At 35.2% G+C, this 26533-nt stretch overlaps 1 protein-coding gene across 3 annotated transcripts in view; it reads left to right on the top strand.

Annotated features, from left to right (window-relative positions):
• CPS1 (carbamoyl-phosphate synthase 1) overlaps positions 1-26533 on the top strand; it is a 151026-nt gene that overhangs the window by 69630 nt on the left and 54863 nt on the right. For all 3 annotated transcript variants that reach the window (XM_032278335.1, XM_032278336.1, XM_032278338.1), the window contains 9 exons: positions 716-811; positions 4619-4808; positions 5798-5955; positions 7944-8072; positions 10835-10979; positions 12455-12665; positions 14126-14324; positions 19801-19977; positions 24481-24599. In XM_032278335.1, the coding sequence (XP_032134226.1) occupies positions 716-811; positions 4619-4808; positions 5798-5955; positions 7944-8072; positions 10835-10979; positions 12455-12665; positions 14126-14324; positions 19801-19977; positions 24481-24599 (1424 nt within the window). The remainder of the gene's footprint in view (positions 1-715; positions 812-4618; positions 4809-5797; positions 5956-7943; positions 8073-10834; positions 10980-12454; positions 12666-14125; positions 14325-19800; positions 19978-24480; positions 24600-26533) is intronic.

Genomic DNA, 26533 nt, shown 5'->3' with positions numbered 1-26533 from the left:
GATGTTTAGTGGAACTTTCATGTTTTGATTTAAAATAATGTCTTTTAAAGTTTACTGCTTACAAAGCATTTGTAATAACAACAAAGAATAGAGTTTATTTTAGAATTTATTTCCCATTATCCAAAAAGCCATAGCTCTATGTAAACATGAGATACAATTCAGATTACAGAATTATTATAGGTAGTAGAATTCCTTTTGTTTCAACTAGAATAACTGTTATTCAACATCATGAACTGAATATTTTACCTCTAAAAAGCAAATAGGCAAGGATTAATATAGCATGACACTTAAATCCTTAATTTGAATATGTATGTTAGTGTGATAAGGTTTTTACCCATTTCCTTCATAAACTACACACACATACCATTATTATTTAAAATTTAGAAGGATGTATATTTGAAAAAATACCACACATAGATATATTTACATATATGTATATATTTTTGGATATTTATATGTTTAAATAAAATGTAAATTCCTTCTAAAAACTTTTTACTTAAGTGAAAAACCTTAATAAACTTTGGAAATCACATTGAAATTAGAGATGTTTTAAGTTGTTAGTCTTTTTTTTCTATATATTACATGTTTTATAGCATTAGACCTTAAATGACCACATAAACTCAGATGATGTAGTTTGTCTTCTCCATTCTTGAAAACGTCTTTTATTTTCACCATTTTAGCAATAATAACAATGTCTTTTTATTATTGCTTATAGGTTTCCAAAGTCCTTATCCTAGGATCAGGAGGTCTGTCCATTGGTCAGGCAGGTGAATTTGATTACTCAGGATCTCAAGCTGTAAAAGCCATGAAGGTGAGAGAATATGATCTTTACTAATATGCTTCCTTTAATGAATCTAATTAGTATTTCATAATTTAGATTTATGACACTACCTCTTTTCAAAGTTGCTATAATTATTTCCTTAACTGTGCCTTTATACGTCTTGTATTAAGGAAGTCTGATCACGAGCAAGAATTTCACCTTTCTCAAATGCGCACATTTGTAAATGAAGGAGGGTAATCTCCAAAATTATTTAGGTTATTGCCTTCTTATTGTGAAAATACGTAAAGCCCCATTTATTGATGCTGTTTATTTCTTTTGAGGCAGTGAGCTTTTCAAATATACTTGTCTTTTATGTGAAAGATAAATTTTGGGCATCTTTGGTGTTTTAAAGTACTTCAAATGTTCTACAGGATGCTTCAGGCATCTTTATGGTTAAAATGGGAAACTCCAGTTGGAAGAGCAAGGGCAACAGTACATTTCATTCAGGTTTTAGAAATTATTATCTATTGCTAGGGGACCCAGTTCTCCCATCAGTGCCTGGGAAATGGGATGATATGGCAAAATTTTCAAGTATAAAAGATTTGATACACAGGTGTGGAAGGACATCCTCCCTGTTTATTTAAACACTCTGGAGATCTCCCAACCCCTAGTGTACTAAAATAAAACTTTAGAAAAATTCCATTGTATATTTAAGGTATTTCTCTTGAGGAATTCAGTTGGTACCCCTGATTGAGCTAATCAGGCCATTCAGAGACAATGTGAACTCCTGTTGACATTGCTTCAGCCTTTGCAGTGTAATGCCATTCGTCAGAGACCAGGCTAGTAGAGGGTGGCAGAGTATGGCAGCAGAAGGCTGGGACAGCAAATGTGGAAAAAAAAGTTGGCCAAAGATTTTCTTTTTTTTTTTATTTTTGTTAGTATTCTATAATCAAACATTTTCATCTGATGGGGTATGTTGAAGAGGTAGAACACATTCTCAATGACTTAGTCTTTTTCCCATTTTTTTTAATACTCTCCACCATTCATGCATGTACATGCACACTCACACATTTTTTGGAATACACTTTCAAAATGATATTTTACTTCTTTGTATTATGATTTCTAATTAGATAATTGGAGGCTGTCCACTGGTTTTGATTGGTTAGAACACAATCCAAGTGTGTTCAGAGTTTAGAATACATTTATCTAGTATACAGTTTTTATTCTATTTGGGAGTTTTACAAAGAATTTGTATGGTTATAGTTTGCATTTTAATGTGTTTTACATCAATTGGGTAAAGTTACTCATTTTTAACTAAAGAACAGGAATTATTAGGTTATATTGTGATCATTTAGAAGGTTAATAACTAGACATGATATTTTAAACTAAAATATTATGATTGGTGCATATATTGTAACAAGAATTAGAAAAATAAAATGATGTAAAATTGAGATGGATTGAAATTGTAAGTTTTAAAATAAATGAACACTCATCATGTGTATGTATAGGATCTTTTCCTGTCTAATTTGACTTATGAAATATTGCTATATTCATTGTATAGCGCATTCAGAAAAATACTCAAGTATACTAAAGTTTGTTGGTACTTTTTTTTAGTAGTGAGGTTTTCTATAACTTCTGTTGCTGATATGTTCTCAGTTTGGACTCAATTATTAAAATTTACCCCATATTATAAAGGCATTTGCTTATCTGTTTGTATCCTCCTGACATTTTGTTAATAATATTATTTTTAAAATCTTAAAGATGACTCATATTGAGGAAAGAGCAAAGGATTTGAATCATAACACTTGAATTAGAGTCCTAATATCACCACTTCTTAGCTATATGACCTTTAGCAAGCCATTTAACCTTACTGAATCTCATTTTCTTCATCCAAATGGTTGAAATCTCTTTCATAGTCTTGGTATAAAAATCAAATAAATAACTAAAAAAGTATATTACAAGTATTAAGTCACTATTTCAATTTAAAGCAGCATAAAATATATTTAATGTTTTATTCATATCCTCCCCAAAGATATGTAGGGTTTTCAAGAATAATTTCTATGCTTTTATCTGAATATTTTGTTGACTTTTTAGGGGAATTTAAAATTGACATAATTTAAATTTTTAAAATTTAAAAATGTATGAAATAATAGGAACCATCTGGCCATATTTTATAATAATTATTTTGCTAAGTGTCACCCTCATCCTGGTTTTTAAAACAATTATCCCTAGTAGCCGACATAAAGAATTATTTTGAAAGTCTATCCTGATGTAAGGAATGAGATAGAGCTATGAATACCTTCATAAGTATATTTACATATACACACACGCATGCACATACATAGTTTTATTTCTTTTGCCATAATTTTTTTTTAAAATACAGTATGTACAAACAGTTGTATAATGGCCTTTGTTAAAGCACTGCAGCAAGCATGAAAATCTAGAAAAAAGTGAAAACCAGTAGAAGGCTCTCAGTGCTTCCAGCAAGAAGGGAGCACATTATTCTGCATTTTAAATGTACAAGTCAATGTTGTTCTCAGACAAATAAATAGAAGGGGGAGCAGCTTTTTTTTTTTTTTTAAATTTTATTTTAGGTTTGGAGATTAACATGTAAAGGAGAAATAAGATCCTTTTTGGATAACAAAATGTTGAAGGAATTCATTACCACCAGACTTACCTTACAAAAGATGTTGAAAGGAACATTAAGTATAGAAAGAAAAGACTGCTACCAGCTAATACAAAAATACACTTGGACATGCACACCAATGTCACTGTAAAGCAACCACACAAACAAACCAACATAATAATCAGCTAATAGCACAATGACAGGATAAAATTCACCTATCAATACTAACCTTGAATATAAACAGGCTAAATGCCCCCACTTAAAAGGAATGGAGCAGCAATCTGGATAAAAAAGCAAAACCCAATGGTATGCTGTTTTCAAGAGATCCATCTCACATGTAATGACACCTATACATTCAAAATAAAAGGATAGAGGAAAATATACCAAGCAAATGGAAAATAGAAAAAAAAAACAAGGGTTATAATCTTAATTTCAGAAAAGAACAGATTTCAAATGAACAAAGATTAAAAAAAGACAAATAAGGGCATTATATAATGATAATGGGGTCAATTCAAGAAGATCTAACTATCCTAAATATATATGCACCCAACACAGGAGCACCCAGATTCATAAAGCAAGCTGTTAGAGACCTACAAAGAGAGACAGAGTTCCACACAGTAATAGTGGGAGACTTTAACACTCCACTGACAGTATTAGACAAATCATTGAGGCAAGAAGTTAACAAAGATATTCAGGACTTAAACTTGACATTGGACCAAATGGATCTAATAAACCTTTTAAGAACTCTCCACCCTAAAACAACAGAATATATGTTCTACTCATTGCCACATGATACATACTCTAAAATTGACCACATAATTGTAAGCAGCTTTCATATTGCCTCTAGTTCCAGTTTATATTTACTAATTTAAAACGTTTGGAATATGTGATTCTTTTAAGGTTGATTGAACTACGGAGTTCAGTAAGATTTGTGGATCTCTAGACAAATTGTATAGAAATGGTCTCCATCTTTACCTTCAGTGCCAAAGATCACCTCATGGTAATCTTCTTGAGGCAGCCAATTCTTCTGGATAATTTCATTTTCAAGAATTTCTTCCTTTCTTTGACCAAATGCTTGTCTTCCTTTAACTTCCATTCACTAATGCTATTATAGATCTCTACAGCCCACAGATAACCTAAAAGCTTAGTTACCCCATGTCTCTCTATTTAAGTGTGGCCATTCTCTTCTTTAGACCATATATTCATGTATTGGATTCTTTTGTTTCTTTCAGGAGGAAAATGTCAAAACTGTTCTGATGAACCCAAACATTGCATCAGTCCAGACCAATGAGGTGGGCTTAAAGCAAGCCGATACTGTCTACTTTCTTCCCATCACCCCTCAGTTTGTCACAGAGGTCATCAAGGCAGAACGGCCAGATGGGTTAATTCTGGGCATGGGTGGCCAGACAGCTCTGAACTGTGGTAAGTTGTTAGAAGTTTAATTGCAGAGTTTTGCCATATGTGCTTCTGTGTAATATATTTTATTCGAACTCATCTAACAACTGTGCTTAGTGTGTTCATAAAACGTTTCTTCTAATGTGTGAGAAAGCAGTTAGCAAACAGCCACTTAAGATAGTCATATGATGAATATCACTAGTTAATTTCACAAAATAGCTGAGAGACAAAGAAACTTTTCCCTTGAATGCTCTGAAGTGGCCAGTAGGTTTCTTGAATTTCGCTACTCTATCCCAGGATATTGCTTTTCTCTGTTGCTATTGAGGTCTTCAGAACTATTATGAATGAAAAAAGAGAATTAACGTTGGTTAAGTGCTCTTACGTATCAGCCCTGCAGCAGTTGCATCTTAAATATATTTTCATAATAACATAGATCAATCTTTCTACCATTCCTTCATTCATCTGCTGAGTATACTGCTTTGTTCTCTTTAAAATTCTTCAAATCTTTGGAACTAGATTACAAATAAGAATCTCTTTAGCTAGTGTGGATAAGCAATTGCTGATATAATTTGTATGTTAAAAAAAGAGGCAAAATTAGATGTCAAGGTAGTGTAACGCAAACCATTTTGATGATAATTTTTTAACAGAAGTAGGTACTCATATATTTGGGATTTTTAAAATTATAGAATCTCATTATAGAAATGGACTTTAGAAGGACAGAGAATATATTAAAATCTTAAGGCCCAGTATAATACTATGACTTTTATTAATAAAGATAAAAATGGTATTCGGAAGATGATAACATAAGTAATAGTAGCATCAGTGACATATTTTGTCAGACTATCTTCAGAATTTTTATTTGAATTTTTTTCCTTAAGTACAATTCTAGTATAGACAGTGGTACCTTCTTGGATTTTAAGACTAAAAAAAAAAAAAAAAAATGTGTTCAGTTGCCTGTTAAAGAAGACACAAAAGTTTGACATGTTAAAAACTAATCATGTTTGGTTCTTCTTCAGGAGTGGAACTATTCAAGAGAGGTGTGCTCAAGGAATATGGTGTGAAAGTCCTGGGAACTTCAGTTGAATCCATTATGGCCACAGAAGACAGGCAGCTGTTTTCAGACAAACTAAATGAGATTAATGAAAAGATTGCTCCAAGTTTCGCGGTGGAATCGGTAAGGATTCTACGCTTTGGAGAAACAAGGGCATTATTTGTCTTCGGTTGTAAGGAGAATGATTTTTCATGCCTAATAATCATCGTTAAGATTATTATACCTACATGCATTTTTATCTGGAAATGTGTTAATAGTTCAGAAATACTGTATATTAATTATAGCACTCAATGCCAAAATGATATGTATTAATATTTTACTTTATGAAAAGAGAAACATTAAGTCTAGAGATGAAGTGGTTTATCAAAGCTTGAAGTACCAATGAGTCTCAGATCTGAATTGAAGCTAAGAACCATACCAACTTGCAAAACCGAAGCAATTTTTACCTTCTTTCTAGGATCAGTCACACATTTTGCATGTTTGAATGCCCTGCAAATGAGATTGACTTTAATTTTTTTTGGAATAAAATAAGCATTTTAGAATAAAATGGATCCAGTCAGTAAAATTAATGACTGGAAAACCTGTGGTTTAGGTATTTAAGGAAGATAGATTTGCTTTTCTGTTATTTATTTCCATTGCCTCTTATGCCTATCAGTAAGCTGTTACCAGTTACCAGGAAAAAGAATCAACTCACTTAATATCATTTTTGCCCCGACTTTATCTTTGACTTCAGGCTTATAGTGGGTGAAGTGGGGGTGCTAGGGGCAGTGGTAAATGCAACTTCTCCACAGTAGAAACAGGCACACCCTTAGGAATAAGGCAGGTGCTTCTGGGACAACTGAAAAAGGGTTATGTATGTTTCAGAAAACAATGCTACCAAGTATACTTCACGTTACAAACTTGTCAATCAGAAATAATCCCAGGATAGGTCTGCTGCACAATTTGGGATGCTCCTGCCATACATGTACTCTTTCATTGCCAGATTTAATTATGTCCTTGCTTCCTCAGGGTAAGAAACAGGCATATGGGAAAGGTGTAATTACATTCCCGTTGGTAGTGTAGTAAAATTCCATGACAGAAAAATATAGCCACCATACGTTGTATTCTGTAAGATAAAAAAAATTCCAAGCTTCTGGGACTATTCTCAGACTGAACTTGAAAAATGAAAAATCTCTTAATATGCAGTGTTCCTAATGGCTTATTGTGGTAACATCAAGCTAGCTTCAGCAGCAGAGAACCTGGTTTCATTAAGAAATTATAAAGACACACGCACACGTATGTTCACTGCGGCACTGCTTACAGTAGCAAAGACCTGGAACCAACACAAATGCCCATTGATGATAGATTGGACAAGGAAAATGTGGCACATATACACCATAGAATACTATGCAGTCATAAAAAATGAGTTTGTGTCCTTTGTAGGGACATGGATGAATCTGGAAACAATCATTCTCAGCAAACTAACACAAGAACGGAAAATCAAACACTGTATGTTCTCACTCATAGGCGGGTGTTAAACAATGAGAACACATGGACACAGGCAGGGGAGCATCACACACTGGGGTCTGTTGGTGGGGGCTAGGGGAGGGATAGCAGAGGGTGGGGTGGTTGGGGAGGGATAACATGAGGAGAAATGTCAGATATAGGTGATGGGGGGATAGAGGCAGCAAACCACATTGCCATGTATGTACCTATGCAACAATCCTGTGTGATCTGCACATGTACCCCAGAACCTATATGCAATTAAAAAAAAAGAAATAGACTTTTAAATTGCATGTAAAAATTCAGTAATTCAATTTGGCTCCCATTCTCAAATGAATGATGATTATTTCTGCTTTGGCCATGGTTCTATTTCTACAGGACAAGATAAAATTTACCACAAAAGTATGTTTCTTAAAAGCCTTCACTGTATGTAAGCATCTACCCTAGAATTTAATTAACATTTGAATAACAACACTTGCTTTTCAGAATGAGACTAGGGAATAATAGGACATTTCCATATTCACTCTCCCCAAATAAGTTGGTTTACTTGATTGCCAGATTCTCTTGTGTGGTCTATTCTGTTAGTGTGCTCAGCTTTTAAAATTTAGGGTCCTTGTTCTTGTTGACAGATGGAAGACGCGCTGAAAGCAGCAGACACCATTGGCTACCCAGTAATGATCCGTTCTGCCTATGCACTGGGAGGATTAGGCTCAGGGATCTGTCCCAATAGAGAGACTTTGATGGACCTCAGCACAAAGGTATGTATTTTTTTAGACAATATTTTTACCTACCAAAAAAACTGACTTGACATACCTTTTCAAATATAGAATGTTATACAGAAGAGAAATTACATTTTATTTATTAAATCATAATCATGTTATCCAAAAGTGTCTTCCAAAAGATGACACTTTTGAGAGGGTAGTGCAGTGAAACAGTTCATGCCAGGATGCAATGATAAGTCACATGGTTCAAGGTAAACCAGTGGTCACTTTACCTCAATTTCCACCTTTAAAGTACAATCTGTTGACTTCAGTGAGGTGAACTTAATTCAACTCCATCTTCCTTTGTTTCACGATCTACTCTCAGATATTGGAAAATTCTAAAATATGTTTTAGTGGTTAAGGAAAAATAGGACATAATGTCCTATTTTTATTTATTTTTTTCTGAAATAATATGGCTGGCATGGATGACATCCAGAAAGTGAAAGAAAGCACATTGAGTAGTTTGGCTTTACTCAAAATTAAGGTGTTTAAAATATACATGGTATAAACCTCTCAGTATAGTAAATGACTCAACTCCTCCAACTGCCATATACTCATAAAAACAAGAGAGATTTGAGTGTTTATAATTTATGTTCTATCAAAATCACTTTAACATATTAGTAACTACTTCTTTTCTTATTAGAAGAAAACTCTTGAGAAAAGTAAGATATGCTACAAAAACTGAATTAGAGACTAATACAGAAAACAGGTTCCAGGAAAGCAGAGACTTTTGTCTGTACTCTATTTCCACAAAGTAGAACAGTGCCTGGAAATACCAGGAACTCATTAATGTCTTTGAAGAATGAGTACATGTGCAGCCAGGAAACCTGTGTAACTTACATGGCAGTCATGGAAGTGAATTTGACAGAATTACTGTGAGGGCTATTTTGGGGATTTTTTAGGAAATAGCTCAAGCACAGCTTACTGCTTTATCTTTACTTACTTTTTGAACTGAACTGAAATAAGACCCTTGAATTGTTGACATAGGATTTTGAAAACAGGTACAATTCAGCATATTTAAATAACTACAATGGCAGACTTACATATAAACAACTTGGGTTTCATTTCTCTAAAGCTGTGAAAATTACAAAAAAGGGAAACATATCTAATATAAATGTTTCTTGTTTGCATTCTGGACATATGAATCATGTATTTAAAGCAAAAACATCCTTTTGAAGATAAAAAGTTTATTTTCTCTAGCTTGTTAGATGTTCCAAATATTTTCAATATTAGCAACTTCACAACTAACAATAGTGCCAATGCATACTTATTCTTTATTAAACTTTTTTTACTCTCTAAAAACCAATCTGAAAACTGAATTTTTCACATAAGAAAGTTTATAATGAAGACAATTCTGGAATGGGATAGCTTCCAATTATGTATATTGTGCTCAAATAATCAATAGTCCTCTAAATGGTTTTTTTTGTTGAAAAAAAACCCTCGCTCTTCCCTTGAGAATAATTAGTCGTATCATTATGTCCTAAACAATTCCCTTATTCTCTTGAGGTTATAATTAGCACCATTAAAAGCTGCATTAACTTATCCAGGTCCTTTTAACTTTTTTGTATAAAATCAAAGACTTTAGAAAATAAAAATAAAAACAAGCTGAGGAAACAGGTGAAGATTATTTCAATTTTCCCTGTATCTAAATATCCATTTTACCTCATTATAATGCAAAATACTTTTCCAAATTTATACCCTTTGTTTCCTAGATTTCTTCTTTTAGCAGGCAACCGGAATGATGAATTAATCATTATTAAATTGTTAACATTGGCTACTGAATTTTCTAACCACTTTGAGAACCTCATCGTGGGCAGCTGTGGGGACAAATGTGTCACATTTTCAGTTGCACGTGCTGGAGCCTATAGTGATGAGTGAAGTTAAAAAAAATCATATTGAGGCACATTATGGAAAAACTTACATTGTTATTATTTTAATGCATATTAATAATTTGAAAAAATTCAAAATACTTTTCCTTTCACTGCCATTTTAAATCAAATATATTATAAGACAATGAGACATTTCTGTCTTGGATTATCAGCCACTGCATGTCCTAAGGTCAGAGATTACCACTTTCCTATTTTGGGTTCAGTATTCTTCCCATTGTGGGTGTGCTGTAAATATGAAATGATAATTATGCTAATTCATATCTGTCTAATCAGGCATACATGATATATGACTCAGAGTATTTAAGCATTTAGGCAGTCATTAACCATAATAATAGTCCCATATGATTCTTCTAATTCCCAAGTTTTTATGCCATCCTGGCTGTTTACAACCGTCATCATCTCCTTTCTCCTCCTCATCAACATCAACTGACTTTTATTGTGTGTGTCACTGTACAAAGCACCCTCAGCTATTTTAGAGAGAGCCAGCATCTTTAGACTTATTTTTCCATATTTATTCACACTTATCACATTTTCTGGTTTCACAGAAGCCTAGCTGCTGAAATAATTTCATTTCTCTCTGCCTGATTGCTCAATTATTTTCTCTTTTTCCTAAATTAGTTTGATTTAATGTCATATCAGCACTTTGAATGGCAAGCCTCAATAATGTAAATCAAGCATATTCACTGCAGGGTGCTATTCCTAGTACCTCACTGATTTTCTGACACATTGTGCCTTCTTTGCAGGGGAGAATGGAGACTGGGTTTGAGAGTTCAGTGCTGACCAGGATTTAGGCCAGGGCATTTTGCCAAATATCCTTGTTGAAGCCAATGCTTTTTCTTACTCTTTGATATTTTTGTCACCAATTTCTAGGCCTTTGCTATGACCAACCAAATTCTGGTGGAGAAGTCAGTGACAGGTTGGAAAGAAATAGAATACGAAGTGGTTCGAGATGCTGATGACAATTGTGTCACTGTCTGCAACATGGAAAATGTTGATGCCATGGGTGTTCACACAGGTAGGCAGTGCATCTTCAAGAACTATAGTGATGCCTTCAGCTCATGTCTTTGATGGCCACTGCAGTCTTCATAAAGTTGTTGTCTTTAAATTACTATTTCTAGTTGGCAGACTAGTGATAACATTTTGCACATATATAGTATTTTGCAGTATCAAAAATATTCTCATATTTAATTTGATCTTCACACAAACCCTGGGAAGTAAGGCAGATATTATTATACTGATTTAACTGGGGAAGAGCTAAAGATAAGCAACATGGTAGAAATAAGATCCATAAGACTTGGTGTTGAGAAATAAGAAGGGAGGTTGAGAAGGTTCAAAGCAGACCAACATGTTAGTCTCCAAGTAAATGAGAAAATAGGCAAAATAATAGAAATACTTTTTTCAGGGAGGTACACTAGTTAGATAAGAGGGCAAAGATGATAACTTAGGATTTAAAAGTGCTAAATTTGAGGTGTGAGAGGAGTCAAAAAAAGGGAGTTGAGAATGTGGAGATGGAATTTAAGAAATAGAATAGAAATGAAGAAGATGATACAAAGACATCATTTGGAAACTATTGGCATAAAGGAGATAATTGAAGCTGCAGGCATAGACAAAGTATTCAAAGGCATAGATATAGAAAGAGGAGACAAAAGGATTGAACTTTGAATTCTGGAAAACATTTAGATTTATAGGGCAGGGGAAAAATGGAAGGATTAGTGTTGAAGATTGAAGGGGAGAATAAAGAGTTAAGAGGAAAATCAGGGGAGTACTGTATCAACTAAGCCAATGCAAGAACTGTTTTATAAAAGAGCTTTGTTTGTGGCAGTATCAAAGGCTATGCAAGACCAAGACTGATTATTTAATTTGGCTTTTTGGATAGCCAAGAGAACAATTTTATTGCAAGGTCAGTTCTGTGAGCTCTATTGAAAGGAATTATATGGTATCAAGTAGTAAGCAGGATTGGCAAACTTTCAAGACACTCATTCATGTAAAGAATGAGAAAGTTTTGTGTGGTTGTCTGGCAATGTTGGGAGAAGGACTTTCGGAGACAGTGAATATCTGAGCATGACTGAAGGCAGAAGGGATGGAGACTAAGACTGCAGATATAAGGGGCTATGATGAGAGAGGTGAGAATGGGAAGGGATAAGATACAGAAAGCCATCTGATGTGCCAGTCTAGGTATAATATTCTATGAATGGAAGAACTTGAGAGCTAGTTTGAGATGAAGAGCAGGGAAGTTTAAGTCAATCTAGCAAGTAGATGATTGAAGCCTTGATAGCTACTTACTAGATAGATGAGCTTGGGAAAGGCTAGAGAGGTTTTTAAAAGCACTGTATCAGAGTAATATGGGCAAAACAGAAATTGGGGGAATACCTGATATCACATATACATCCCAACAAACCCTCAAACTGTTCTATATCTTGCATTATGCAAGTTAAGTTACTGAAGTTGGTTATTTATGCACCAAATAATGAGTACTTCTTGGATATACAGGTGACTCAGTTGTTGTGGCTCCTGCCCAGACACTCTCCAATGCTGAGTTTCAGATGTTGAGACGTACTTCTATCAATGTTGTTCGCCACTTGGGCATTGTGGGTGAATGCAACATTCAGTTTGCCCTTCATCCTACCTCAATGGAATACTGCATCATTGAAGTGAATGCCAGACTGTCCCGAAGCTCTGCTCTGGCCTCAAAAGCCACTGGGTAAGATGAGAATAATTGACCATGAGTTTGAGATTCTTTGCAGATAGAAATAAAAAATTGGCAGAGAGTGGAAGACTGTGCTGCATTTATAAACTATGTTCCCGTTTTCTGTATGCTAGCTCCAAATCATTTATAGGACCCTGAGGACATGGTTATTAATGAACTTGTTGCCAGATTGAGGTAAATGGTATTGCTAGCTGGCTTTGCTCGCTGGCTAATCATAAACAAAGCAAAATCTGGGTGGCCAAAGCAGGCTGTGAAAAATATGCTTCTTAATTGCATTTTCCAGATGTCATTAAAAGTGCAGATTAATCCTTAATTTTAGTCTTCAACTGTTCTCTTCATGTGTATAGCCCTATAGCAAATAGTTGACAGAAAATATAGTTCACTTGACTCAAGGATGCAATGCACTTGACTTTTATTTTAGCAAAACTCCTCAAGACTAAACAGTGCAGAATTTTTTCACAAGGAAATGTTACAAACAAATAAATCTGCTGTGTTGTAACAGCCACTAGCAAGCACGATTGGAGGGAAAGTTAATCAAAACCTTTCGTTTCTAATAATGTATTTAGCATCTTACATTTAAATTGTTGCATTTAAATGAACAAAATATTTACTTCTTTAGATTTTTTAATGTAGTTCCACAGCTCTGCATGGAGTGCCGAAAGGCACATTGCCCTGTGTAGGAGTGACAATCCTGCATTCTCATTTGGTTCTTCTATTGACCATGTGATTTTGGGCACATTACTCATTGTCTTGATAATTTCCTCATTTGTTAGACGGAAGTTGTACTAAGCAACTCATATTTAGTTCTATAGTTCTATGAATTCTCCTCTCAAACAAAATTACCCAAACTGACATTCTGGATGAAGATAATCAAGTTATCAAAGTGTTAATTTTGTAAGGAGCCCAAAGTTCAAAGATAATTTGGAGACAGAGCAAGGACCCAACCTTGAAATATCTACATTTTCTAACCATATTCCCTCATACTAGCGAACTCCACTGTCTTCTTAAAATATCTGTCTTCTTAAAATATCTACATTTTCTAACCATACTGCCTCATACTAGCGAACTCCACTGTCTTCTTAGGTACAGATATGTATGTATTTTCTCCAAAAATATTTTGCAGATTCTCATCTTAGTGGAGTTAAACACAAGTGGAGGTTAAACTTATTTATCAACAAAGTTATTGATTTTGGATTGAAGAGATGAAGGTTGAGAGTTGCAATGCATGTAGTGCATAGGGAGTAAATTCTCTTGTGACCTGTGCCTCTATACTTCGTATCATGACTCCTGTTATCCCACAAGTGGCTATTAAATATTGATGCTGAACAGAGAATCCAGTATCTTATACTTTGAAGTAGAATAATACCAGAAATTTTAAGAAAGACCAATTTATTTTCTGGTCTGTTTTCAATAATTGCTCAAAGAAAAAAAATAAATTTGTCTTCTTTTTATAGCTACCCATTGGCATTCATTGCTGCAAAGATTGCCCTAGGAATCCCACTTCCAGAAATTAAGAACGTTGTATCCGGGAAGACATCAGCCTGCTTTGAACCTAGCCTGGATTACATGGTCACCAAGATTCCCCGCTGGGATCTTGACCGTTTTCACGGAACATCTAGCCGAATCGGTAGCTCTATGAAAAGTGTAGGAGAGGTGAGTCCTTGGTTTGTTACTCTATTTTGTTCTTGTTGTCAGTTATTTTGTCAAATTTGCAACACCATTGACAGTGTTAAAGTTGCCTGGATACTGTCAACACATGGACAGTGTTAAAGGTGCCTGGATATTAGCATACTAATATACTAACAGTCTCCATTTGACATTTGTTACATGGCCATTTTGCTGGATTTGAAGGTCTTCCTATTCAAGAGGTGAGGCCATACATCTGGACATATAATATAGATGCATATATGAAAACACATTCACATACATATAACCGAGTTGTAATGTTTTATAACCAAACCAAGAAAGTAATATAGAATATAATGTAATATATCAAAAAGATCACTGAACTGAGCCTAAGAAGTCCACTTTAGTCCATTCATGCAAATTGTGTCTTTAACTTCCTGGGACCTCATTTCCCACATCTATAAAAGAAGAGGCTGGACTAGATCAACTCACAGGATCCTTCTTGCTCTAAAATTCTAAATTGATATGAGCATAGTGGAATATTAAGCTCCCTTTAATTATACTAAAACGTTCTAAGCTTTTAACATTTTTAGAAGATTTTTTAGAATGTGCTGTGTTATGCTATTTGAAATTGAAGTTAGCCTTTGATTATTTCATCTTCAAAGATGCAGTGTTCTTCTGTGTGGGAGGAAAGAAAGGAATTCATGTCTCTGCTGAGATTCTCACTCCCATGCCTCCTTCCACCAAGTCCTCATGTAACTGGGTTTTTTTGGTGGTGCTGGTGAGACACAGCTCTCCCGAGAGAATGCTGTGGGTTCTTGGCCTTTAATTTTTTAAAGAATAAGTGATGGGACCACTGCAGGTATGCCATATGCTTGTAAAAGTAAGATATTGGACCCAAGAAGTGTTGTAGAAAGGTGATTTTATTTAGGTAGAGAAAAGAGAAGGAAAGGAGAAGAGAAAAAGAGAAAGACTTCCATGAAGAGTGTGGAAAGGGATTTTAAAGGGGAAAATTCCAGAGGGGAAAGGGAGCTCCCACCTTGTGGGAGGGGATTCCAGAAAGCTGGAAATTTGGCGTGGGTGAAGGAGCAGGGGAATTTATTCTGGGAGAAACCTCCACCTTTCCAAGTTCCTCTGGCCTATGAAAGGAGTTCCGTAGAACTTCCGCTGGAGTGATTGGCTTTTAGTTTCTTCCCACGCCCATGAAATTTAAACATAAACTGTTAATTTCCCGGAGGGAGAGAGATGGTAGGGGGGCATGGTGCTGGGAAATGTTTGCCCTAAAAACCACACCCCCTTATGGACCCAGAAAGAGAACACATTCCCTTATATCCCCCTCTGAACAGAAAAATTTAACTTTTGTGGGAATAGGGGCGTTGATTCTTGTTAACTACTTCCTGCTGAAATGGGGCATAGAAGCATCCCTGAAGTTGAGGTTTTCTCCAGAGGGGAGCCTTTTAGGGGTGCAGGTTGATTTACAGGTTTATGATCGAGCTTACAAGCCAAGGACATTTGGGGTTTTCGTGGCAGGATTAATTGTGACCTTATGGTTTTATAAGAAATAAATATGACCAGGTGGTTGAAGATGAGAGGCCCAGAGATATAAATTAGCCTAGGAGAGGACAGAGCCAGCCAGGTTCTTGAAGGTTTCAAGCCCTGTTTTTGATTGATATCTGAGTTCTGTGTTTAAAATAACACTTAACTGGTTTTCAAAATAGCAGCTTTTTTTTTTTTTTTTTTTTTTAAGAAACAGGTTTTCCTTCTCTCTGTTGTTAGCAGATTTAGGGCCCTTTTATTTTTTAAAGCTATGGCAGCTGAAGAGTTAAGCTGGTTTGCAGAGAGAGTTGCCTTTTCCAGAGAGAATTAGCAACCTTTTTTTCTTATTAATTAACTTTTGAGATAGCTTATAGTAACTGAATAGAGGTAGTAACTTTTTCAGCACCAAGTTTTTAGGGCAGGAGAGAAGTACTGAGAAGGCCGTGCCAACGCCCGGGAGAAGATTGGCTTCCTGGACCTTTATGGCTGGCTTTACCTGGGGCTTTGTGAGGGTGATGGCTTGTGATGGCACTTGTTTCAGGTATTTTTAGTCCTGCCATGGGGTTATTTGGTTAGACACCTTAGGCCCAGGGATCTTGATTCCCAGGGACAGTGTGCTTTTTAGTGATTTTTTTGGCACAGCAGGCATGGATGATGGTGGTCCATTTTTGAGGGGACAGTTTTTTATTACAAGTGTTGTCGAAAGGTGATTTTATTCAGGTAGAGAAAAGAGAAGGAAAGGAGAATAAGAGAAAGACTTCCACGAAGACTGTGGAAGGGGATTCCAGAGGGGAAAATCCCAGAGGGGAAAGGGAGGGGCCATCATGTGGGAGGGGATTCCAGAGAGCTGGAAATCCGGTGTGGGTGAGGGAGCAGGGGAATTTATCTTGGGAGAAACTCCCACCTTCCCAAGTTCCTCTGGCCAATGAAAGGAGTTCCTTAGAACTTCTGCTGGGGTGATTGACTCTTAGTTTCTTCCCGCGCCAGAGAAATTCAAACATAAACCGTTAAAGTTCTCGGATGGAGAGAGATGGGAGGGGGGCATGGTTCTGGGAAATTCTTGCCCTTAAAACTACGCCCCCTCATGGACCCGGAAAGAGAACACATTCCCTCACTAATCATTTTTGCATCCAGAAGGTTTGGCATATCAGAGAAAACATGAACCTTGGAACCAGCTGTACTTGGATATTACTCTTGGCATTGCCACTTATTAGCTGCAGACTCACAGGCAAGACACTGAGTTTCAGGATCCACACCTACAAAATAGAAATAATACCTACCTTGCAGGATTCTTATAACATCAGGATTAACACATATCATATTTAGTAATGTCTTTTAAGATAAGGTCATAGTATACCCCCTCTTAATGTCATCCATAATCATTATTGTTAAATTATTATTCATAAATGTTGCATAGGGGTAGAGATTTTGAGTGCAGAAGTATGGACAAATCTCAGTCTTTATCATTTGTCTACCATTTATCTTAGCTTATCTGTATCACATTTCTATTTCTGTTGTGGCCAGTGTGGGAGCTTTCAGCCTATGTATCTAAGCTGGTTAGAGTACAGAGCAAAAGGCTGTTTATGACATATTGTTCCGTACTGTCCTTTATTTATCCCATAACACAGATTATAGCCTATGCCCAGGCTAGCCATTTCAGAAATGCATGTCACTAATCACAGAAAATACAGATAAAATCTATCACCAATACAGAGAAAAAGAAATGCTTTACTGGTATACCATATTTACACATAAAAGGCAGAATTATTGCTATTTTGGGTTCCTTAATTTGTAAGATACTAATGGAAGATTTTAAAGTAATAACAAATAAAGAACAAATTGACTTTTTAAATTAAAATGTCTTACTAGTTGTAAAACACTAAGTATTTTTTTCTCCTTTATAGTTGTTTTAAATCTTATTCTTTTTATTCATACTTTTCAGTGTACAAAAGAAATGGAAATCAAATGCTATGAAAATCTATGTTGCTAGTGTTTGCACCAAATAAACAACCATGTAGTTTACATTTCATGAGAAGCATCATTTTTTAAATAATGTTCACCACAAAATTTGTAGTCTAAGGAACTTAAGAAAATTATGTAACATTTTCATCTGGGGCATCTTATCTGAGGGATTCTGTTGTCAAATAAAAAATAAAAGGTTGAGGGAGTTTTGTCGTCTAACACCTTTTATTTAGTTCAAAAAGTGAGCAAACATTTTCTGAGTTTTTACAACATGCAAGACACTGGGAAGATTAAAAAATAATGAATAGATTAGAGATAATGGAGATACATTGTCTGCAGTTGGTAAATTTAGAATATCTAAACTGATCCAAAAATAATATGAATTAATCTCTGGTAAATGTTAAAAGATAGTATTTACATACAGGTGTTATGAGAGTATAGTAGAGAAGGGTTGAGGAAGGCCATGATAGTCATTCCACTGGAAAATGTGAAATATTCACTCAAGAAAAGTACATTTTAATAGTATAGAGCAAATGTGGTGGGAGGATGGCTTGACCCCAGGAGAGTCAGGCTGTAGCGAGCCCTATAGTGACACTACATTCCAGCCTGGGTAACAGAGTGAGAACCTGTTTCAAAAAGAAAAAATACAGAGAAAGTATTAAAATGTACAATTTTTGAGCAAATGCTTAGTTATATATTCCTTTATTATATAGGTATGTTTCTTTAATTGAATGGACCCCATGTACCATTATACAGTGTGTGCTTAAGAATAAAAAAAAAGAGAGATACTTATAGAACTAATTACAGCCAAATTTTAAATATGTAATACCTCAAATTTTCTTAAACATACCCAAAATATTTCCTTAATTTTACAGAACCATAAAACGTCTGATTTCTGGCAGTCTTTTCCATGCCCTGACTAGACAATCTATAAACATATTGTCTAACTCTTCAAGATACCACTATGACTTGCAAATTGCATATCTGAATTGTGCTAACAGTTTGTTTATTCCTGCTCTGTGAATCTTCCCTTATTTCTAATTAAATTTGGAACAGTGTGAAAAGGTTATCCGTTTGGCTTTAGTGATCATTGAATATGTATCTTTTCACATAATTGACAAGAAGATTTCCTAAACTGACATTAATGGTAATTTGAGTCAGTAAACTTTTGTGATTCCTCAAATAGACTCAAATTACCATAAATAAATAATAGCATTATGACTGCTATTATTTTTAACTGGAGACCAAAAATGCATAGCAATATATTATTCCTTGAAAATATTCAAAGATGATGTTTATCCAGTGAAAATAACTGAGTAGGTTGCAAGATCAATTTAAGCTTAGTTCTGACATGCAGCTTGTCCAAACTAAATCACCACATAATTTTTCTAATTGATTAGTATATGATCAGCTGTAAAGATTCCAAAAAGACACATTGAATTTGTCATAGGAAGTTTAGTCTCCTCCTACATTCAAAATAATAATCATCAGTATTTGTTATGATTCTCAAGGTTCCATTAATATTAATGCTTAGCTATATGGAAAGCCAACCCGTCTTGAATATTGACTGATACTCATTTATGAATAGTTCTATTTTTGTGTTAATATATTTCTGGTTTCTCTTTATTTGCCTTCCATTCTAAAGAACATTTGCATAAAGCAAGATCTTATTAAGAAAATATCTCTATGCTCCAACCTTGTATTTCTTATTTTAATGCTATGGTCCAGAGCAGGTACAGGTGATTTCCTCATCAGTCTCAGCAAATACAGCTAAACTCCCTGAGTGGTAAAAGACTGACCTAATGAAGATGCATTATACCAAACCCACGGAGAAAGTGAGAGAGGAAGAAAAAAAGGAACAGTTTTTTTATTTGAGAGGTGTTAATGATTTTTTTTTTTTTTGCCCTTACGTGTTTTATAAAATACATTTTACATCCAGTTCAGTTGCAAATTAAAGATATATAAGATCTTTCTTTCAACATGAGATCTTAAACATGTATTACAGGTCATGGCTATTGGTCGTACCTTTGAGGAATGTTTCCAGAAGGCTTTACGGATGTGCCATCCATCGATAGAAGGTTTCAGTCCCCGTCTCCCAATGAACAAAGAATGGCCATCTAACCTAGATCTTAGAAAAGAGTTGTCTGAACCAAGCAACACCCGTATGTATGCCATTGCCAAGGTAAGATATTACAAGGGGCCCAGAGCTACTGTTTTTCCAGAACATAGTCAGTCTGGACATTACAATAAAACTGAATCACAAAGTGGTTTTAAATCAGAGATTTTTGGAAAAAATTTAATTCTTTTGCAGTATTAAACTGTAAATGTCTATAGATTTCATCAGACTATTCTATAATTAATGATAAGTTATCATTTTTTATTCAATTTAAGCCTGGATTTAGGGCACATTGCCTTTTTTTTTTTTTGAGATGGAGTCTTGCCCCGTTGCCAGGCTGGAGCGCAGTGGCACTATCTTGGCTCACTGCAACCTCCGCCTCCTGGGTTCAAGCGATTCTCCTGTCTCAGCCTCCTGAGTAGGTGGAACTACAGGTGTGTGCCACCACACCCAGCTAATTTTTGTATTTTTAGTAGAGATGGGGTTTCAGTATGTTGGGCAAGACAGTCTCGATCTCCTGACCTCATGATCTGCCCACCTTGGCCTTCCAAAGTGCTGGGATTACAGGCATGAGCCATCATGCCCGGCCACATTGCAGTTTTAAAGGAAGATTAAATAGTTAAAATGTCCCACTTTTTAAGTATACTTAGTACTAATGCTCATAAATAGATTTGACAATATTGACTTGTCCTTTCTTACTAACTTAATCACATGTTCCTTGAATGTGTAAAATTGTATTGAAGAAAGGAAGATGCAAACAGTAATGTCCCTTAGTATGTGCTACTTGAGTCTAGAATAATCATAATTTATTAGCTTCTCTTTCTGTGTTTAAAAAAACAGCAACAGACTATAAAGGATCCCCATGATTATAGGGTTTTTCATGTAATTATTTTATTGGTCTTGCATTTAGGCAAAAAGGCCCTGCATTTCTCACTTCCTTCTACAAGTTGCTTCTCATGTAAATTAAATGTCATGTTAATCTCCTTTCATATTTACCGTGCTTAGAGTTTTGAAGTTTCAGCTAATCTGATTTTACAAAAGGTGACTTGGGCAGCTGGAATCTGTCTGGTCAGAAATCCCTGAAAGGCTTTTTGACATTTAAGGAAGCGCAAGCATTAATCCTCCAACAGTATCAAACCGCACTGCTTCTACAAAGCCCCACTGTCCATTTTACACGTGTGTGTGTGTGTGTGTGTGTGTGTGTGTGTGATGAGCTGATGAAAACATAAACTTTCTCTTTAAAGGGGAATCTGTCTTTGTAATTTGCCTACGTGGAAACAGAAAAATGCTGTTAGTGATTTTGAATCCATCGCAACTTTTATGTCCATATTTGAGTCTTTAAGAGACCAGAGGAGATAAAGGGATGTTTCCTTCATTGCATCTAATGTATATTCTCCTCATTTTTATGGTTTCTCAATGGAAAATATTCAAGTCCCACTGAAATTCTGGGAGTTGCTATTATCTCTTGACGGGCATTTTCCAATGTTGACTTTCAAGGCAATCAGCATTTTTCTCTGGTGGTAGTGGGTGGGAGAGCAGTGATAAGAAGTTACTTTAGAAAGCCAATTCACTTTCATAATTTATTTTTCCTATTTCAGTCTTTTGTTTAAGAAGCAACTCATGACATTCATATGTGTGTGTGTGTGTATGTGTGTGTGTGTGTGTGTATATATATATATATATATATATATTTTTTTTTTTCTCCCACAGACAAAGGACAGTGAAGATATTTTTCCCTTAAGTCTAGCAATCATGTTTCTGCCACTTTGAGGCAGATGAAACAGGGAAGCATTTCTAAGTTCCCAGCTACACTTGTAAAACTCAAGCAAATCTCTCATTCTTTTCTAACAGACTTATAAAGGATGAGAATCCAGGAAAAATGTGTGGAGGTTCTTTCTTTCACAAAGTACCTTATATACAAGCAAGAACTGCAGGGTCTGAGTATAAATTATTGTCTGCTCGAGTGCTGGGAGAAGGAATTGATTTCTGTTTGTTAGAGGTCATCATTACTGTTCATTTCCACAGCAACCAGGAACTTGGTGATTTTGACAAAGAGTGTAAGGACCATGGAGGGCTGAAGGGGAAAAAGAATGAAGGGAGTGTGTAAATCTTTGCTTGCTTTCATGCTTCTTAGAAAAGAGTAACTTGCTCCGAGGTCTGATTTTTGCAGCAGCCTTATTTCAGGATGACTGGATCATCACCTCTTTTGATTTGGGGAGAATGCAGGGCATTATTTTTTATTTTGGAACATTAAAGCAACCTCATACTTGTTTGGGGTCATTATAGACTTCATTATAGCAGTGTTACATAGCAAAGCTGCAGTGCTTGGAGGTGAGGTCTTAAGACTGGCAGGCTCTTGCTTGCTGTTAGAAATCATGGATTTTCTTTATCTAGTCTATCATTGGTGGGCATTTGAGTTGGTTCCAAGTCTTTGCTATTGTGAACAGTGCTGCAATAAACATACATGTGCATGTGTCTTTAAAGCAGAATGATTTATAATCCTTTGGGTATATACCCAGTAATGAGATTTGCTGGGCCAAATGGTATTTCGAGTTTTAGATCCTTGAGGAATCACCACTGTCTTCCACAATGGTTGAACTAATTTACACTCCCAACAACAGTGTTAAAGTATACCTATTTCTCCATATCCTCTCCAGCGTCTGTTGTTTCCTGACTTTTTAAAGATGGCCATTCTAACTGGCGTGAGATGGTATCTCATTGTGGTTTTTATTTGCATTTCCCTAATGACCAGTGATGATGAGCTTTTAAATGTGGCACATATACATCATGGCACATATACATACAGCCCCCCAGAAGGATGAGTTCATGTCCTTTGCAGAGACATGGATAAAGCTGGAAACCATCATTGTCAGCAATCTAACAGAAAACCAAACACCACATGTTCTCACTCATAAGTAGGAGTTGAACAACGAGAACACATGGACACAGGGAGAGGAACATCACACACCAGGGTCTGTCAGGGGTGGGGGAATAGGGGAAGAATAGCATTAGGAGAAATATCTAATGTAGATGACGGGGTGATGAGTGCAGCAAACCACCATGGCACGTGCATACCTATGTAACAAACCTGCACGTCCTGCACATGTATCCCAGAATTTAAAGTGTTAAAAAAAAAAAAAAAAAAAGAAAAGAAAGGAAAGAAAAAGAAATCATGGATTTGTCTGTAGTTGTCCTTTCCTCCCTTCCAGTGAAATGGGTATAGGATTCTAGGCCCTCCCTCACTGTGTGTGCTTGTGTGAAAATCTCATTTGATCTATCAAAATTTCAGTAACTTAAGGTTCTTTCCACATCATAGTGTTGATGGCCGACAGCTAATTGTGCTTTTAATCACTTAGAAAGTAAGACAGAATATTAAGTCTTTGGGATCCTGACTGTAATTACAGGGAGAATTAAACAAAAGAAATATAAATTGAATGAGGAAATGAACATGGCTTTGAGTATTTCCATTAAATGTCATCTTAGTCTAGTCAACAAAATTATGAGCTATGGCCATATCTCAGCAATTATAATCAGGAACTTTTTGGTACTACAAATAAGTAAACGCTTTAAAAAAAAAAAAAAAAAGTAAGCTCCCTGAGCTTAAACATAATGGCAGAGTTACTAGTTACATATACTTCTTAAAGGGTCTTAAAAATGCAGTGTGTCATTCTAAAATGTGTTGTTCTGGGATATTTTCTGATTTTTCACTGGGTATATACACATACACATACATACATACATACATATATAAAATAATAAGAATAGACATCTTTTAGTATAAAGATTTTGGTTCTGAGAGTTTATCTCTTCTTTCAGTTAAATTTTCCACTCAGCTTAATGACCCATAGTTGTAGTTTTATCTTTGCGAAATTGCTAAGGTAAGCTTGAGGAAGAGCCTGAGCTGCCTATCAGAACAGAAGTTATTACTACTTTGATTTGAAATATATTAGGATTTTTTAAATGCCTGCCTTAACACAAAAGTCATAGTGACTGACTCAAAATAATTTTCTGTTTGAAGTCCTCTGTGAGGAAATATTCTGGAAGAATAATGCCAAGCCAGATCTGACCTATAATTTCTCACTGACTATTGTGTTTGTGTGAATGTGGAGTGAGGTGATAAAAATATGATATCTACTGCAAGATAACTATCAACAATACAAGTTAAGTGAACGTTATATTAATTCTAGATTTTCTAACCAATCTGGTTTAACTGTAGTTTCAAGAGACTCTCTTTAATTCCAAAGAGATGTACCAAATTTAGGATACAATTGGTAACATGGTCAAATGAAGAGGAGCGAGTCAAAACCTGTTTGGAGGATTTTTCTGAGAACATACCACTCTGATAACTCAAGGCAAGCACTTCCTCTGTATGCCATTTCTGGATGTAGTTGGCACCATCTTTGTTTAGTGGAAGGAATGTCAATGATGTCAGTTTCATGTTTCATAACTCAGTCTATAGTCTCAGGCTCTCTAAGTAACACACAGAGGCATGACTGCTATGTGTTTTCAGCCAAATAAGACATTTAGAAAAATGTTTGCCAAAGAAAGTATGTCTTCTCCTCTTGGCAGGCCATTGATGAAAAAATGTCCCTTGATGAGATTGAGAAGCTCACATACATTGACAAGTGGTTTCTTTATAAGATGCGTGACATTTTAAACATGGAAAAGACACTGAAAGGGCTCAACAGGTAAGGCAGTATTACTCTCTTTCATGCCAGATATCTTCAGTACAATTTTTGGAGTCCTCCTTCTCTTGAGCAGTGGGTCAACATTGTACTTCAATGAGGTAAATAATGCCAGTGTTGGAAAAGAGTGTCCACAGCCAGAAGACAAATGGCAGGTGTTTTTTATTTTTATTTTTTTAGATGTTTACCTTTAGAAATGTATCCATTAATCTTTTCAATCATCTTATGTTTCCATCCTTGTCATCAGCTATAGTAATAAGGTCTTTAAAATGTACAAAATTGGTATACATTTATGAACATGTGTTATTATGAGGTATTACCTAGATTTAAATTTTATTAATCAATTGAATATTTCTGTTTTCTATAAATTTTCTTCTACATTCTAAAGTCTGTTTTCCCCTTTTAATATCAAACTATACATTGCTGTATATTGAGGAGAAAATGCATCCCTCTTGCATTCTACTGTTTTTAAATTGGGACATCCAGTTCAGCATACAAATAAGACACATTCAGATTTCTTTTACTAGACTCTTTACATCTAACTAATTTACATGTTCATCTCTGTCATGGCCAATTATTTTTAAACTTCATTTTATGTTGAGGATACTTTGATAACGTTAGTGCCTTAAAATCTACTTTTAAATTTTTCATGGGAAAACTGTTTGCTGGGGTACCTTAGGCTGATGAAATCATGGATCGGTTTTAAACATGTATCTTTGATAAGAGGAGCATTTTTTAGCCAATTAAGGAAGACAATATAATCCTCTTGAGCTTCTTCCCTCCAAAAGCACTCTGAAATACACTGCTATTGGAAAGACGTGTCACCTGCAAACTAGGGATGTGTTTAGAGAGGGAAAATTTTTGTTTGTATAAAAATCATTCTCAAATAATTGGACAAAATGTAGATACTTTAATCACTTAAAATATTTTTGAGGACAGTAGAAGATCTGAAAACTTGGATTGCTTAACTATTCAGCAGTTGTAACATGTAATTGGGTTCCTGTATTTGCCTGATCAATATGTGTATAAACTGGACAATAAAACACTTACTTTTCTTTTTGAGAAAAATTATGTTCTTTTTCATCTCTTTAATTATTGCCCATGTCAAATGCTTCGTTTTGAAAACTGAGGAATTCTATCTGACAAAGATGAAACTAGCTATAGTTGCTTGTAAATCATCCTTTCTAGTGATCACATAAAATGAACAGTAGATAGCAAATAAGTTAGGAATTGAGCCTATACATTTATCTTATAATTTTGCTGACTTAAGTTTTCCTTTCTTGGTTTACGATGCCAGCAGAACTTCTGTGTTGAATTATAGTCTGTTCTACTGTTCTCAGTTTCAGGCAACCGATTTCAAATGCCTATGAAACCACTCCACTTAAGCCACATGGGGGTGCTAGAAACTTATAGTATGCCAGTCACAGCAGTGGAAGAGACCTAGGGTGGAAAATAGCAGATGTTATTGTGATTTAAATTTCCACTTGATATACGTTCTGATTTTTGGACAAATTCAATGTTTTAATTGAATAGTTTTCGTTACAACCAGAAGGCAGGTTGAGATTCTAACTAAGCATAAATAAGGGTATATTGATAGCAAAAAAGGTCCTTGGAGGATTGAAACAACACGCTGTTACAGATCACTTATAATATTTTTCTGACTTCCACATTCTGTTGCATTTCTTTGCTGATAATTTGATGTTTTCAATCTTCATTTTCTGGCATAAATATATTAGTAAATAGAGATTTTTTTTATCATTCATAATGATCTACTTTTAAAACTATGTAAAGCTTTATATCATTTCAAAAATTAAAAAAAAAATTATACTTACAATCATCTCTACTGTATGAGTTTACTTTTGATCCAGGAAGGTTGAAGTGTCTATCATATGGCAGAAGCTAAAGTAAACCTGGAGTGGAACTCAACAGATGATCCA

Source organism: Sapajus apella, unplaced genomic scaffold (assembly GCF_009761245.1).
Source record: "Sapajus apella isolate SASKATOON/1434 unplaced genomic scaffold, GSC_monkey_1.0 scaffold10, whole genome shotgun sequence".
NCBI classification, from domain to species: Eukaryota; Metazoa; Chordata; class Mammalia; order Primates; family Cebidae; genus Sapajus; species Sapajus apella.
This window is presented reverse-complemented; position numbering and strand designations above follow the sequence as displayed.